Consider the following 18184-nt stretch of genomic DNA (forward strand, 5'->3'; position numbering starts at 1 on the left):
GTTTTGAATTCCCTGTTGGCTATGTACTTGCTTTAGGAAGCTTGCTTTTGTGATTGTGTAACGTGTATCAGAGGATCCTGCACTTTTATGTGCTGGAATGACAATGCAAAACTTGTGAAAAACAAGGGAAAAGGAGTGTAGTGTGATCATCTGTACTGACTGTACCTGTTAGAGTACTGTTGCAATTAAACACTAGGCTTGAGAAGAAGGCAACTTTTGGAAACTGGGAAAAGCATTACAGCAGGAACTGGAATACTTGAGAATCCAAAAAGGAAATGTCATTTCACATGGGATTTGGTCCCTCCTTCTGGAGCTGAACTGTGGAAATGTTTCTAAAATACTGAGTAGTACTGACACAAGTTTTGAATAGTATCCAGACATTAATCTGAAGCACCAATGGGTTTCTGTGCTAAAGTCAGTGAAGGCTTTTTTGAGCTGTGGTCTAGTGGATGGGCTCTAATCCTGCCCATGGTGGATAGTTAGTTATTATACAAAGTTGAGTGGCTTCAGCATGAGACACTGCAGGAATCCCAGTCCAAAACAAACAACACGTGTTGTTTAACGCTATTGTCAAGGTACTTCTGTGTGAGAAGTCAGGAAAAGTGGCCTTTTACACGTTCCAGACCTTACAAACTAACTGGGAGATGGGCCTGGAGTGAGAGAGAGACTCTGTGCTTTGGGTGGGTGCTTTGCTTCCCAACTTCACAAGAAACCTGGGGGTTGTGGCTTTTGGGGGGTTTTGGGTTTTTAAAATCCTGATGCAGATTATAAGTGTTGTTGCTATTTCAAATAAAGTTTAATAGATGGGAGAGAAGATTCCTAACAAATGTTGATCATAGCATCAGCGAGCAAGAAATGACAGAAAAATCATGGTGACTACTGGAGCACCAGAAAACTTTAAAAAAAAGATACCTGGTTTATAGTGGTATTTTTAGTACTGAAATATCCCAAAGCAAAAACTGCAGGAGAATAATGCAAGGAATAAAGAGAAAGTAAGATGTGAAGGACCTGGAGCTACCAGTTGTTAATGTGAGTTTGATGCTATGCTATCTGAGCAGAACATACATCTAAATACTGGCTTTCATTTGACTCGCTGAGCAACTCATTTTGTGGTAGGCTGATAATTGACTGGATAGTGCAGTTTATTCTGCATAAGAATGTGAGCTGATATGAGGCTAACCCACCATTAAGCATTCCCTTGCCAGCTCAAACAGACTCTTATTTAGTACTATTACTCAAAAGAGGAAGTAAATAATGACAGGCAAAAAAAGCCCTCCTGTGGTAAAAACTAACAATTAAAACTCCAGTGGATGTTAAGGGATTAATTTGTCATGGTGTTAAAATACAATGGGCATATTCGCCATTGTTCTTTTAGCATTGTGAATTCATCGATGTCTGAACAGAAAGGTAAAAGCCTTAACACATGTATTTAATGACTTTGTCCCCTTCTTTATTTTAAACCTATAAAAATTCTAAAGAGATCTGTCCTGGCAGCCTGTGAAGGTGGGAAAGGAGATGCTAAAGCCATTCTGTTTGTGAATAGAAAATATTCTTAATTCAAAACATAAAATGTCATAATTGTTCTAATGCACTCAGCCTATTACCGGTTAATGCCAAAGCTGCGTTTTTGTAGTCACTATTTGAGGGAGAAGAGAAGACATCTTAATTAAACTCTGCCTTTGTTGAGGACATCAGAAAAGCTACTGACAGAGTGTGCATGCTAACTGCAATCATGCATCCTGCCGTCACCAGAGACAAGGGAAAAAAAGCAGCAAAAGCAGGCTGCAAGTGGCTGCTGTCATGCAGGTTGCTGTGGAAGAGAAGCTTGAGAAGCTGTTGCTTTGTCCATTCAATACCGTTTCTTTGAATTTTTAGCGAAAACTTCTAATAACTGCAAGTCAGAATAATTCCTTCCATGGTGGGGCATTGCAGACTTGTGACACTGTACTGTTCAACATCAGAAGTCAAGGTGCAAAATAAGATCAATAAAAATCATTAGGAGATGTTGAACTGTTCTTTGATTTTGATCCATGGTGAAGTTTGCTCTTTTGGGTTTTTTTTTCCCCTGAAGCCAAGGTGTTTAAAATTAAATAGAAAGTGTATTTTTCACATAATCACCTGGCTGTGATGGCTAGGACTTTAAGTGAACTAGTAGCTAAAATTTATAATAAAATCATGAGAGCTGGGAACTCTTTGTTGATATCGTCTACTCTCATTCTGTTTGTTTATGTTTTATTATTTTGCTGTATTCTCTTGCCATTCCCTTTCTCTTTCATGTGAGAAGAAAAAGGCATGCATGGGACGTAAAGGGTAAAGGTAATTGCTGGTCTGTCTATCTGTATCACTGTGGTGGGAGTTAAAAAGCATAATATACCCAGGGCACCTGTGGACAGGCAGCATCAGTCTTCTGCTGGTGTTTCAGGGCATTGCTGGTCATTCCTGCTTTCTAGCAGACGGGGCGGGGAGCAGGGGAAGGTGTAGTCAAGAAGCATTTGAGAAACTCATTTGCAAAGCATCTGAAGCTGGGACTGTTCCTGTAATATTATCGAGTGACAATGGGTAGATAAAACACTACAGAAATACAGGGACTAGTGTATTTCTCTTTTCTTCTCTGCTTGCCACCCAGGTGCCTCAAAAAGGACCTGAAAGAATCATTTATCTTTCTGCAAGGAGAAGAGATAAATTCCTTGCTTGACAGGATTGTCTGCTTCATCTTGGATATATTTACCTTGAGGCTGTATGGAGTAGATTTTTTGACTATTGCTTATTATGACTTGCATTGAGATTAATGAATCATTTCATACAACCCCATCACTAAATCTGGGTTGCTTTTTGGCTAAGATCAAAGAAATACCATATCTTGTTGTCCAGTTCCCCAGTTTTTTGAGCGCTGTTCAGCGAAAACATTTAATTGTCACTTACTTTGATTTGTAGATCCAAAGTGCTGTGATATGTATTAACTAAATGTTATGATCAAGAACTAGTAAAAAATGCATGATTAAATTACTTGTCAGGAATACAAGTTTAAATTTTGCTAAGGACAGATGGGATTTTCAGGTAAAAAAGATGTTCTTAGGAGAGTGAGTAAAAAAGGATCTAATAATTAACAAGAAGAAAGTAAAAAGAAAGCTGCAGTTGCTACATTTCACGGGGAAAAAAAGACCTTTTTTGCCATTTATTAGTCCAAAGAGATGTACTCTGCACAATGAAAATATTAATTAGTAGCACATTATTAGTTGTAAATTCCAGTTTCAGTGAAACATTCAAGTGAAAGAGCCATTTGGGGACAATTTTGTTCAGTTGTCTGACAAATGAAATCATTAAAACTGTATATGTGAAATAAAACATGAGTAGGATCCTCTGGTCTCATGCTATAATAGCTATTATTTTGTTGTGTTTGGACTTGAGTGAACCAAATAAATGGGGGATTCATATCCTGTCTCATCACACATAGCCTGAAATGCTAGCTGAAATGCATAGCTATCCACCAAATTCTTTTCATTCAGATGAAATTTTGGATAGCTGGTAAAGCAGAGTTAATTTTAAATAATGCTTTTGGCGAAAACATAGACAAATGATTGTGCAAGTTCTTGTTAGAAACTAGATTTTATTTGTGGATTTAGAAAAATTAATAGAGTGAGTATAAAGAACAACTTTGAAAGTCACTTCTAAGTTTTGCACTTTTCCCTTGAAGCAGTAGGTGTAAACAGCTGGTGATAATGAGTTTACTGTCATTTGCCTTCCTATGAGAGACTTCTTTGAGCTAGAAGTGATGAAAAAGAATCATTTATTCATGATTCTTTGGGTGTAGAAACTGTTTTTCAAAATACTAATATTTTTCTTGTAAATACTTTTTAAAGGTCTAGTTTTAATAATTTTGTTTCATTATTTTTCTTTAGTCTTTTAAGTTGCCATTTTAATATGTATAAAGTGAGTATGTTTAAAATCGTTGGTTTGGAAGTGAATATGGAAAGCATGTGTTGATAGGAATAATGCCTGTGTAAGATGAACTCACTTTTCATTTTTGAATTATGAAAATATTTTTAGTTGCCTGATAAAGTTGATTGAGAAAGTACATTCAAAGTAAATACAGTTCATTGTTTATAAAGATTAAAAATATTTGTTTCTGAATATTCTTATATAAAGACAGAGAAACTTTTGCTAATGTAAAAATTCACATAAAGCAAAATTTGCAGTTAAAGGGAAAAAAAAAAAGTTGTAATGTGCTTACATGTTGATCATCAAATGTTGATATTATTTATTTCCATGCCTCAAATGTCTTACAGTGTTAATATGTATAGTAACAGATTCTATGATATTTACAATTTAATCATCTTTTTAACTTAGATGGGTTTATTGTTTAATATGACTTTGTAATTTGGATATTCAAGAAAAAACTTACCACTTTCATAAGCATTTCATGGAACTAAGCCTCCATAGAAAGCTTCAGAGCATCCCACTCAGAGGCAGTTTTGTTTATTACTGTTTATTTTCACCTCCCCTTAGGATAATGGAAGTAACCCAGCATGATTGATTGTGAGAGCAATTATACACAAATTCAAGGAGCATTTTATTCTGGCCACAGGATTGCATGGAAATAATTTCTGTCTTTTTTAGAAGTTCACCTGTTCATTTTATTACATATCTGTCTCAAAGTCTTTATGATTTCAGTTCATAATTGCACAGTTGAGCGTGATATGATACCGATGCTTTTAGCGCCATGTCCCCACAAGTTTATGTACTGGCTGCCTGGAGTTGGGCCTAATAGTTTATGTTTAACAATATTAAAACCATATCACACAGAGGTAGTGCTGTTGATGTGATGTCCTTTTCCTCGGCACTGAACCATTCCTGCAGCAGCTTAATTTCTGATTTGGTAAGGCACCATCCTTGAGATGAATCATAAAGTTGTGGCTTGGCAGCCCAATTTTTGGCAATTTTCATGAATGCAGAGTATTAAATAGGGTAGCTTAACTGTTCAGCTACCTGAATTTCCCATATACTTTTAGCTTACTGAGGGTTTTCTCAGGTTTTCTCCTCTGTTGAAACATGGTTATGTCTTGCCCAGACCGTGGGTGCTATTCCCTGGGGGGTGGGAGAGGGCAGGTGAATTGTATCCGCTTCTAGATTGGTAAAATATTTTGGGAACTCTTCAGATGGGACTGTTACAAAATATTATACCAGATAAGTTTATAACTTTTGGTATATAGTGAAAGGAGACAGATCTTTTTGTACAAGTGTCCTTAAAACTTATGTGAAGTATAGTAAGTTGCTCACTAATATGAAACGAGTAGGGTTTTTCAATTTCTAAAATTTTTTGCAGGGCTTGATCTAGTTTAAGTCTTTTGACTGTGGGTGTTTGCGGTATTCTTATTTTCAGTGTTTTATCTCTGTTGATTATAATGAAGGATGTTGGAGGCAAAGAACAGGACACGCAACTGGCCTAATAATACTCTGCAGCGAGATTTTTCTCCATCTCCATCAGGACCCATCCTGTTGTAGTACTTACTTTTAAGACAGCAATGCTGCTTCACCAAACTTCCTCCTACAGTGAGAGAAGTAGGGATAACTCTTGGAAAAAGTTTTGAGGCTAGTGACAAAATATGTTTGTCTTTCAGATCCCCAGCTCAAGGGTATAGTGACCAGGTTATATTGCAGGCAAGGCTACTACTTGCAAATGCACCCCGATGGAAGTCTCGATGGAACCAAGGATGACAGCAGTAATTCTAGTAAGTGACTGCCCCAGGGGAATGTCTTAATCACACACGCAGATTGCATCGCTCGAGTGTGTATGCACAGACATGGTGTTAATGCCTTTGGAGGGTTTCTGAATGTGTTTTGCCGAAAGGAGAAGGGTTCTGTCCCTTCGAAGCTTAATGACCGCCAGCACAGTTTGTGCAGGACATTGGCTTAAATATATTCCCTCTGCAGGGGAAGCCCTGAGTGCTGATGAACCTCAGGGGTGAGATATTTAGGCCAATGGTTGTCTTTTGGTGATTTCACAAGAATGATAAAATTCAAGGTATATTTTATTTCAAATTATTTTTAATTCAAATCAAATAAATGACATTTTAATTTATTTGATAAATATTAATTTGATAAATATCAATTTTGATAAATATCAATTATCAATTTGATATTTGATATTTTCAAATAAAATGTCAAATAAATGACAAACCAAACAACAACAACAAAAAAGGAAACAAAAAGTCTTTGAAAAATCTGATCATGTGTCCCTAATTCAGCAAGGCAAATAAGTGTATGTCCAACTATCAAAGTCCTGCTTAAAACACATGCTGAAATATCTTGCTGAATTGGGGCTAAAGATCCTACAATCCCTATACCAGCAAGAATTCCACTGATTTTAAGAGAATTTCTGCCAGTGTAGGGACTGCGACAGTAGCAGTTTTCAAAAATATACCAAACAAAAGTGGTCTTGAAAGTCTGTGTGGGTCACTGCTTTGGTACTCTTTTCCTATGATACTGCCACATATTTTCATTCAATAAGTATATATACATTTGATAATTTCAGCTGCAAATTATAATTAAGCAAACCTATTGTTACACTAGAAACAGTTTATTTTTAATTTTCTGTTTAGCAGAGAACATGTATTTTGTTTATTTTAATGATAGTAGCATATTTAAGTAACATATTTCTGTGTGATCTTGAGGTCTATTTTAAGCATTTTTAATACAAAAGATTTATCTTCTTATTATGTATGTATAATAAGCCTTTAGCTTCCTAAAAAATGTTGGAATTAGGTTATAGAAGTTAAGGGATTAGAGCTTTCTGCTTTATTTTGGCTATGTGCCTGTTTTATCTGTTAATGCACGGCTGTCATTTTTAACACATTTCATCAGCAGATAGCATGATCATCTTTTATTGTTCTTTTCTTTTCTTCCAGAATTGAGAAAAATAATTGATATATCTATTTTGATGTGTATTTCTCTGCTTGTTTTCCAAGTATCTTTTTTTCTCCCCTGCTCCTTGTTTCTTTTCTTCCCTCAGTGTGTCCATCTCTTACACCCACTTCTGTACTGGACCAGACACTGAGACCTTGTACAGCCAAGATCATTATTACTTTTTATAGAAGCTTTGCCCATCTGAAGCCCAAGAAATGTGTCTTAAACTGCGAGCGTGTATCTCTCTCTCCCTCTCCTTCTCTCTCTGCTTATCTTTCTCTTATTTTCAGCTTCAGTGAGGAGGTGTGTATGACTGCAACAATTTTGGAAAGTTTTATGTTATTTCTGGGTTTTTTTTAATCTTAGAACTCCAGGGATTTTGAATATTTGCAAAGCTAGACCATAGTGCCTTACTTTCCTCTTTTTGCTGTTGTCAGCTTTACAAATCTTCCTTTTTTTGCTTACTATGTTGTTTTCCCTGCCTCTCCCCCCTTCCCTGCCTTTCTGGATTTCCATCTGTCTGCCTCTCTCTCTTATCAGTTGTTCCAAAATCCAGAATGAACGTTCTATATTATAGATATTCTAAAATGTAGAAATTCTCCAAACCCAACCAAATACCAGATAGAAGTATTGCAGATTTTGGATAAGCACCGTTAGATCATATTGTATTTTACTTCCACATGACTTTTAAGCTAAACCAAGGTTTTTTTCCATGCAGTGATTTTTTTTCTCTCTTTAACTGGCGTGGTTCACTATCTGTTTCTTCACTAGTCCAATTTTACAATATAGTATACTAAAGACAGGTTAGGCCATAAGGATGTAAAATGAATGTGCTTGGCAGGAAAGCATACAATCTCCACCTTAAATTTTGCTAGTATATATGATATATATTGAGAGTTGAAAAGATTGATCCATTTGTTATATTCATGGATATATGAACATGTCTGTTTCTTTTGTGCTGTCAGTCTTTCTCCTCAGTTCTTTTCCCTTTCCACCATTTCCTTCCATTTCCTTTTCTTTATTGCAGCATATTTTGTTTTTTCTTTTCTCTTAAAAAAAAAATAATCTCATGGATAGAATTCCTAGTTTTTTGATCTTTTATTTTGTGAGCTCCTTCTCATGATAATTTCTGTCTGAGGCTTACCGGTAAATAAATTTTGGCAGCTGCTAGAGGAGAAGGCATGGCCCCATCCTGATGGCCTTTGCTTGGAAGGGCAAAAATCCTGCTTCTGCCCAGCTTGCGGGCTGCCTATTTAATGCGCCCTGTGCGTGAAGGGATGAGCATATATTAGCTGTCAGTAGGACAGATAGTACTTTCCTTGATAATGAGGGTGACTTCCATTCGATGTGTGTTTTATAAAAATGGAGGAAGTAGAGACTGCTGAAGAATGTGCATATCTGCCAGCCTTCCACCCATCTTCTGCACTGTTCGCTGTCCCTGAAGCCTGTGAAAGAGTCCTCCTCACACACTGACCATCTGAGTAGCTGCGTGTTGGAGAAGCCAGAGTGAGTGGGTTAGCAAGGGACAGAGAAGTGATTTCGTTTTTTTCTTCATCAAGAAAACTGTTTGAAGCTTAGTTATGCTGCTACTTTTTGTGCTGTTGCAATTTATTGTGTCAAGCAGTTACAGGACTGCTTGAAGTTAAAATTCCCTCAAGTGCATATATCATTTTGTACTCATTTTGTATGTATGCCAGTAAACGTAAGTTAACACAGTAGAGGTAGTGCAAAGATTAAGATGTAGTCTGTTCAAATTGAGTGGTTCTGTTCACAACCATTTTTTGTTTGTCTTTAAAACTTCTTGGTACTCTCTTTATGTGGCTTTTTGCTTCTATCTGAAGTCAAAATGAGTTTTACCAATAGTTTCAGTCAGCTGCTACAGCTCAAGCCATTATCCCAGCTTGCCTTAAGTTTGAGTAAAAGCCAGGGTCTGCAGAGATAGATGGCAAGATTTTTTTATCTATTGCTGTGCACAAACTCTTGCATGAAAAAGGAAGAAAGATGTGACTGCTTGTAATCGCATCCCTCAATGTACTTTCATCTGCTCATGTTGGTGGCCGTGCTATCAGAACCCAACCTAAATAGAGTGAAGGGCTTCAGTTCATCGTTGTAGTTTCTTTATATTTCTTTTCCAAGTTAGTGATGTTTAGTGATAGACTATGAATTAATGTACCAATTGGTTAATGGTGCTAAGTTTCCTTAAATCACGTCATCAGACCTAAGCTGTTAGCTTAAACCATCTTGTGTGTACAGTCTGTATTTTTTTGCCAAACTCTCAGTGACATGTGGAAAGAGGCTTTATTAGATCAATTTTCTTTTTTTAGCTGGTTTTCTCTTTTTCCGTCCTCTAACACCTTACAGTTTCTGGTTTATTTTTGTGGTTTGCTTGTAGTAAGTGGAGTGACGGTGGTCCAGGCTGTAGGCTTGGTTACTGAGGTCCTACTCAGCATAGCTGTCCCACTCTAGCTCTAATTTTCCTGGATTTTAACAGCAGTCCTCAGCTTTACTTGGTGTGAATGGAATTTGCTTCAGTGGCCATGTTCAGCCACGCCAAAAAGCATGTTTTAATTACATGTTGTGTAACATCAGGGAGGTAGAATGGGTTTGCTCCATAAGAAATGGATGGACTGATCTCTGAATACCAACTTCCCTGCCAATCTAAAAAATGTTCTGATGGAGTCGTCATTTTTGCCTGTAGGCCTGCAGATGGAAATAAAGAAATAGTTGCCTTCATCTGATTGCAGATTTGGTGCTGTGGGAAGTTTTGTTAACTGACACCAGGGCAGTGCACATGCAGAACAGACAGCAAGTTTATAAGCCTTAAGCAATTAGTCTGAGCAAGCTGCTTGAGAAAAACAGTAATCTGTAATGGCAATTTTCTTGTAGCTACAAGTCAGTCGTACCTAAATAGACTTTCTCAAGGATATGGAGGAAATATCTGATTTCAGGCATTTCAGATTTCAAGTTAATGTACTATGATGGTATTACATAAAAAAAGGAAAAAGAAATGTTGTGGGTTTGTGTTGTGCTCAAGGAAGTTGTGACTTATCAAAAAATGGACTTAAAGTGTAACTTCGGCTAAAACTTTTTGAGGATTAGAATCCAAATCAAATTTGTTCCTGCAAATCCCCTCCACATCACCTAACACAATAACTTTTTTATGCCAATTGTTGCTGTTAACTGCTGACCTCCACCCCCGTTTTCTGATCTTGTATGTGGTGGGAGTAGGCTTAGGAAAGGGAAGAGAAACCATCTGCTTTACAGCAGTGGTTTAGGTGGAATACAAAGCAGAGCTATGGGAGCGTGCACAGGCTCAGTGCCAAAGAGGAGAAAAGATTTTACTTGCACCATTTTTGCCTACTGGTTCACTTGATTTCCCTCATATTCCCACGTCTTATTTACAGTTGGATTTGCCAGGCTTATACTTGAGTCTGCAGCATGGGAGCACTGAGCACCAAGAAGAATTACATTTTCTGAGCTGTTCCAGGGCGGTCCCTCTCTCAACTCATCTGTGGACTCAACAGGCTGGGTTTAGGTACTTAAAGATGTTCATCGTCCTAACTCCTGACTTAGTTTTGGGTTTGGATCATAATCTTCAAGAGAGGGGGAAGCTGGGGGCTTGGTTCTTTTTCACACCCCACTCAAGTAAGGGCATAGCTTTGACTGTGAAGACCTGAAATGCCAGCAAACTCTGGAAAGCTTTCTCCTTTTCTCACGGCAGGTTCTCATTAGAGTGGGGGATAGCACAGGTGAATCCTAGGAATGTTTGAAATGTGTAATTGGGCACAGAAGTCCTGCTTAGTAGTGAGTACTGCACAGCCGGGTTCTGGAGGAAATTGAATTTCCTTTGGCCAACTTCAGAGCACATAAAACCCACATGCTGACCTCGGTATGAAGCACATTGCTGAGCATTTATCAATCAATAATTGAACGTAGACTGGGCTCCCTACTTTCACCCAAGTCTGAAAGATTTTGTGGAAAACACTGAATAATCTGTATGTGCAAAATTACAGCATTTCAGATCACTCTCTAAAATTTTATGGTCTTAGACTAATTACAACAGCTCTGACAATCTCCAATTAAAACTTGGTGGTAGTAAAAGATACATTATATCCCCTCCTCAGTGCTTTCTAAATTCACCAGCAGCTATAAGCTGCTCTAGTAATTTTATAGGTTGCGTAAAATATTGCCCTGTTACAGGCCTCTAATTCTCCTTCAATTTTGGTTGTTTTTTTCTAGCTTTGCTGTTTTATTTGTATTGGTAATATGGCAAATTATATCTATGTTCCAGAAGCTTTGACTGAACCACTATGATTTGGAGTTATTTTTCATTAGCAGTTTTCCATGGCTGACTTGTCTTTTGTGTTCACCTCTTTTCTTTATATGAGTATTGTTTGCTTTTCCTTCCTGACGTCCCCCCAGTTGCTGCTGCCCTCCCTCTAACATGGTGTTCATATACGGGTTTCCTCCTGGAATTTCTTTTTTTCTAGAAAAAAACAAATGTACGGTCACCTGAAACATAGTTTTATTGTGGCAGACTTCCCCTTCACCGCCCACAATATTGGTTTTGCCAGTTTTGACATTGTTTCATTTGAGGGTAATGGCTGATTGTTTGTTTAACTTCCAAATTATATTGAAAATTTAAAAGCCATCAAGTCATGCAGCGTTTAGCCTATATAGCCTTAGGATATCTTGTCTGAGTGCCATATTTCACTGGTTTACACTTATATAGATTAGAGAGGGAACCTTGTCTGTGTTCAGTATTTTTCTAGTGAATGGCCCAGAGAGATCCTAGCATGATGGAGACTTTTGGAAAATATAGAAATGAAAAAGCTATATATTTGTGCTAATTCTTGTCTGATGTCTTCTCTTCTATTCTTCTTTTTAAACCCATAAATTTGTTTTGTCTTCTTCCAGAGCACTTCTGAATATGTTTTTCTTCCTACAGCTGTAGGAAGTGCTCTGCTGCAACAATTCCCAGCTTTATACTGGCTTTGTGTGTTCCTAAAAAGATCTTATGTTACTTATTCTTTTTCTACATGAAAATGTTGAAGGAAAGGGGTTTTTTTTTGCTATCCACTTCTATCTTCAAATTCTAATAGTCAACCTGTATTTTTTCTCATTTGTAAAGATTTGATCATCTTCATCATACACTATCTGTGGCTTTGTGTCCTTTGACCATCCAGGAGTTTTCACACCTTCAGAAAATGTACTTATCCACTGCAATTACATGACTCTCTTCCTCTTGATTTGGGATTTACCCCTGGCATTCTGATTACAGATAGCATTACAGGGTACACTTTCTGGTCACACCTATGGAAGTCCTTCCTAAATTTTGAGGAACCCACTGTAAGTGTTACTGTGTTCCTGAGACCTGGCTTGGTGGAACCATGGTCGTCACTGCCTCTGTTGAACACACAGGTTGCGCTTTTGGTTTTCATCCAAGTACTTGTGAATCTGTGACTCATCTGCAGTGAAAAGCTGCTTAGCATGAACTCTAGCTCATCCAGATCTTTTCTTCTGAGACTGTTTGATGTGTGCTTTGCATCTGATTTCCTAGTATGAGTCAGTAAACTTAGTATAGGTGTGTGCGGGCATAATTTTTAGAAGAGTTGGTCTGTGTCTCTTACTCATATCACTTTTTCTTTTGTTGTTCTGCGGTGAGGCTGGTAAAGTCCCACTCTTCACACTGGTCTTTTTTCAGATAGTAATCAAAGCTATGGCTGGTTTTGTTGTTACAGAGGTGTATACCATTTCTAAGCTATCTGCTATTAATTGGGTTTTTCAATCATTTATTTTTCCCCAGCATTTTAGGCTTTGAACATGTTCTGTATTCAGCTCAATAGCATTTATGCACATTTAGAATCAAATATATATTTCAGTCCTTTCCTGAACTGGGATAAGCCTCTGCCATTACCTGAGGGCTGTGTACTACTGCTTGTATCAAATATATCATTTACAAAAGGAAACCATTTTTGGGGTTTGAAATCACAGACCCCTTGAAAGCAAACTTAATGAGAGTACATCCTAATCCAAAACCATAAAAATGCCTAAGAAAATAAAAAGCTACTTTCCAGAATCAGAGAGAGATGTTTTCTACAGGGTATCTCACAAGTATTACCCCTATGATCAATCTACATTGATGAAGGAACTGTTGGGCTCTTTGACTCCTTTCAGATTACTCGAGATACTCATGTCTGCAGTGCTGCATAAATGATTACAGTCCAGTCTTCTGTGCTTTGTATTTGCTGGTTAGCACTTGTGCCAAATATTGAACTTATTGCTAGATAGATACTTAGGCTTTAATTTTAAGGATTAACTTTACTAGAAGCAAAATTTTCTGAATTAGCTTAATTTTAAAATCAGAAAAAAATATAAAGGGAGTAGTTTTCTTTCTTTTTACTAATGACATTTATTAGAATATTGTAGTAACCATAGTATATTCATATCTGGTCATGTTTTTTCTTCACAGCGTTATTCAACCTTATACCAGTGGGACTTCGCGTTGTTGCTATCCAGGGTGTAAAGACTGGGTTGTATATAGCCCTAAATGGAGAAGGTTTCCTCTACACATCAGTAAGTACCTTTCTGAACTGTGTTTAAGAGGCACAGCTGAAGTTGAAATCTACATGGTATTGCGATGCATATTCACTTTTAAGAAGTTCTATAATGTCCATTTATGTATGTACATGTACTACACACACCTGTGTACCCATGTATGTATGCAGTATATCTATAAATGAGATATAGTAGAAATTACTTTGTGCTATGTATGAAAGTCTGCATGTTAGAAATCCTGAAAAAACATTCTGTAGAGCTCTTTTTCTGCTAGGCTATATTGGTAGTGTGCAATACAACACAAAGATTATTATTTTCAATTAATTTCTCCAGAATTTTTAAATAACGACCTGTCATTATTTTCCTAGTGACTTGTTGATCAGAGTCCAAAAGCCTCTCCAACAGTTACTTTTATTGATATGGCTTACAAACATAACTTCCATCTGAAAAGTCATTAACAGCTTTACAGTTTGTCATCATAATCTTGTAATTGTATGCTTAGCATTATTGATTTTTTAATTTATTTCAAATATCAGGAAAATAAAGAATTGCGTGAGGCAGTGTATCTTTGTAGAATGATCAAAGTTTAAAAAAAAATCTTTTGAGTCACAAACAAGACTTCTGGATAAAGTCATCGGAAAGTCCTCAGATTGTTTAAGATATTCCAAATGATTTAATGCTAATCAATCAGTGTGTTGTGAATATAAAAGTCCTCAGTTTTGTTTAAATTTACTGTCTTAGCCACCTTTGAAAGACAAACAGACTTTAATATGAACAGGCAGTTCTGTCAGGTATTAACAAGGTGGCTTAAAGGATTTCTCATTACTATATTTTTATTGCCATTTATGTTGAATTTATTTACATAGTGCTTTTTCTATTTTTTTACGTCACATAGTTCTTAATTCCCCACTGAATTACAATACACTGCTTTGTTTTCAATGTCCATTGAAAGGAAATTGGACAGATTAAGTTTCTGATGCCCTGAGGGAAAGTATTCTGTTTGTTTCAAATACTCAATTGTCTTGGAAAAGCTAATTAGGAAGAAATAATTGAACTAATCTTGAATGTCAATGTCATGACAAAGAGAAAATTCCTCCTTATAAAATGTCTACTGGAAACTCCAGCAGTATGATCTGAAACATTTATTTTCTTCTGTTCAAAATAAAAAAATTCTATCATAGGAAAACATGCAGTATTTGCTGTCAGAAGGAAGAGAACTAGAAGAAAAAACCTAGAACTATTAGAGAAAATGCACTGCTGGCTACCCATTTCTATCACTTCATGTGGGGAGTTCATTTCAGTATGATGGCATGAACAGTGCTTTTTTAATGTACAGTTAAGAGTACATTCTTGTCCAGCACTGTTTCTGAAGTGAGTCCTTCAGAAAGAAATATAAATTTCAGAAAATGTACCAGGTTCCCGGCAGGTAACTGCACAGGGAGGGACCCTACATGAACAATTTTTGGCAGCTGCTGTTGTTATGTATTGTTCTGAAAGTGGTCCAAGTTAAATGAATGGTGTCATGTGGGGAAGGGAAAGGAGTACAAGGCAAGATAAGAAGAGATGGCTGGATCCAAACTTCAAATAGATGTGAATCTGACCCTTAGAACATCCTCAGGTCTAACAACATACTTCTGCCATGCCAGTGAGAATCTGAATTGCTTTGTTCCTATGTCTTCTTTTTGAGCAACACAGATTACTTAGGTTGTGGTCAGTCTCATGGATATAAATAAAAGATCATGTATAAGGATATTGTTATCCACGTTTAATGTTTTGCAGGATTGCATATTCTCCATTGCCACTAATCGACTTGATGGCTTCACATATTCCTGTAGTTATTGGCAACTTTTTAAATACTTCTGATTTGTTTTGTGAATGTTGTGTTTTGAGTGTATTTCTCTTAAAAATTTCTTGGGAGACTTTACCTTGTGTGAGGTAAGGATACGAGTATTTTTGGAATGTATTTGTGGAGAATGAAAGATGAGTGGCCCATTAAGTGACAAAGAGAGAGAATCACAGAATCATGATTTAAGATCATCAAGCCCAGCCATCACCCTAACACTGCCAAAACCAGAGCTAAACCATGTCCCTAAGCACCGTGTCTGCCTGTCTTTTAAATGCCTCCAGGGATGTGACACATTAGAAAACTGAGTGGAAGCCTTTAGTTTTGGTATACCTACAAAATCATTGTCAAATTACACTTTTGTCAAGTCAAAAAGTAGTAATATTTGGTAATCTAATGGAAATTTAAAAAAGATTTCAAAACACCAGTACTGCAATACAGGTTTGATTGTTTCCTATTAACGTATTGAAAACACTGACAATATATTTTTGTCTTAGCGATTGCCTGCTTTCAGCTTAGAGACTAATGCATTCGAAAATAAGAAGACAAAGCATCAGAAAGGTCCAACTTCTCCCTGAGAATCAAGATGAAGAAATACTATGTGCAGAATTACTGTCTTGTTGGTGGATTTTTTTGACTCTGTCACTGTTGTGTATCTGTTGCACCTGCAATGGAGAAGTTCTGTCTTACATGTCATATATGCTTTTCCCTTGGATGTTCAGGGGAGGATGGGAGAAAAAAGTTCTCAAGTTTCATATGCCAACAGTCATCATTGAAAAAAAGTGCCGTATAATGGGAATGCTAGTTAAAATTTACATCTATTTAAATATATCAGCAATTTCTTATAAACGTTATAAAAAAAGAAAGGAAGCATGCATTTTAGACTTAGTAGCATATATAGACTGAGACTGAAGTCCTGTATAGTCCTTCTCTGCAGAATACCTCAGCATTCCTTTTTCCATTCACAGTATATGAAACCCACAGCTTGTGAGAATATCCTATGCGTTGTTGCTGTTGTGGTTTAACTCCAACCAGTAACTAGGACCAAGCAGCCACTCACTCACTCCCCCCAGCTGGGATGGGAGAAAGAATAAGAAGAGTAAGCATGGGAAAAAAACTCATAGGTTGAGATAAATACAGTTTAATATGTAAAGCAAAAGCCACATACACAAGCAAAGCAAAACAAGGAATTCATTCACCACTTCCCATCGGCAGGCAGATGTTCAGCCTTCTACAGGAAAGCAGTAATGGTTACTTGGGAAGACAAACACCATAACTACAAACATCCCCCCCTTCCTTCTTCTTCCCCCAGCTTTATATGCTGAGCATGACATCGTGTGGCATGGAATATCCTTTTGATCAGTTGGGATCAGCTGTCCCGGCTGTGCCCTCTCCCAACTTCTTGTGCCCTCCCAGCCTGCTCACTGGTGGGGTGGTGTGAGAAGCAGAAAAGGCCTTGAGAACTTAGCAACAATCAAACACATCAGTGCCGTATCAACAGTGTTCCCATCCCAAATCCAAAACACAGCCCCACACCAGCTGCTAGCAAGAAAATTAACCACACCCCAGCTGAAACCATGACATAGGCCTCTCTTCAGAGATTGAAGGCCCCAACTCAATTATTTTTATTATCAGCTTCACATGATGTTGACTAATCAAGCAACAGCACTGACGGGAAAGGTATTCGGTAGGAGGAAAATGAAGGTACAGTGATAGACCAGTTTTATGTATAGATTACCAAATGCAGATTTGCTTTGTTTTCTTGCTTTGTTTTTTGTTTGTTTGTTTGTGTTTTTTTAATCTTTTTTTAATGGCTGTTTGTGTCAGTTTGGGAGTCTCTTGGTTTTTTTCTTATTTTATTCTGCCATATTTAAGATTTTTTCAACTAATTCATCGAATTAGAACTAGGAACAAAGTGCAGAAATATAGAAGAGTGTTATGGCAGTATTTCTTTCTTAGAATGGTAATAGAAGGACAGGAAATTGTGTAGGAAAGTCAGTCTCAAGTGCTTTTCATACCTATTTTTCCTGCTGCAGCAGTTGAGATTTGTATTCATAGATTCATAGATTCATAGATTGGTCCAGGCCGGAAGGGACCTCCAAAGGTCATCTAGTCCGACCTCCCCGCAGTCAGCAGGGACACCCCCAACTAGACCAGGTTGCCCAGGGCCTCGTCGAGCTTCACCTTGAATATCTCAAGGGAAGGGGCCTCAACCACCTCCCTGGGCAACCTGTTCCAGTGTTCCACCACCCTCATGGTAAAGAATTTTTTCCTAATATCCAATCTAAATCTCCCCTTCTCCAACTTAAAACCATTGCCCCTCGTCCTGTCACTGCAGGCCTTTGTAAACAGACCCTCCCCAGCCTTCCTGTAGGCCCCCCTCAGGTACTGGAAGGCCGCTATGAGGTCTCCCCGGAGCCTCCTTTTCTCCAAGCTAAACAACCCCAGCTCCCTCAGTCTGTCCTCATAGGAGAGGTGCTCCAGCCCCCTGATCATTTTGGTGGCCCTCCTCTGGACCTGCTCCATCAGGTCCATATCCTTTCTATATTGAGGGCTCCAGACCTGCACACAGTACTCCAGGTGAGGTCTCACCAGAGCAGAGTAAAGTGGCAGAATCACCTCTCTGGATCTGCTGAGATCTGCTGTATTCTATCCTTTGGGGATTGACCGGGTATGGGTCCTTAACACACACCATCAAAGCCTTGTCAAATAAAGGAGAAGCAAAATCTTTGGAGTTTGATAAGGCTTTGCAGAATTCCTGAGAGAAAATACTTCTCCAAAATTATAACCTTATTTTTAAATGCATTTAAAGTAATTATTTTAATACCATGATTTGTTATTTTCTATCATATTTTATATGAGGACAAGAGCCTTTTCATG

At 37.6% G+C, this 18184-nt stretch overlaps 1 protein-coding gene across 4 annotated transcripts in view; it reads left to right on the forward strand.

Moving 5' to 3' along the window:
* Nucleotides 1–18184, forward strand: part of FGF14 (fibroblast growth factor 14) — a 421227-nt gene that overhangs the window by 305262 nt on the left and 97781 nt on the right. For 3 of the 4 annotated variants that reach the window (XM_074168349.1, XM_074145845.1, XM_074144194.1), the window contains exons 2-3: nt 5619–5729; nt 13376–13479. In XM_074168349.1, coding sequence (XP_074024450.1) covers nt 5619–5729; nt 13376–13479 — 215 coding nt within the window. The remainder of the gene's footprint in view (nt 1–5618; nt 5730–13375; nt 13480–18184) is intronic. The other variant, XM_074145028.1, reaches the window with a different exon arrangement.

This window comes from Numenius arquata, chromosome 1 (assembly GCF_964106895.1).
Source record: "Numenius arquata chromosome 1, bNumArq3.hap1.1, whole genome shotgun sequence".
NCBI classification, from domain to species: domain Eukaryota; kingdom Metazoa; phylum Chordata; class Aves; order Charadriiformes; family Scolopacidae; genus Numenius; species Numenius arquata.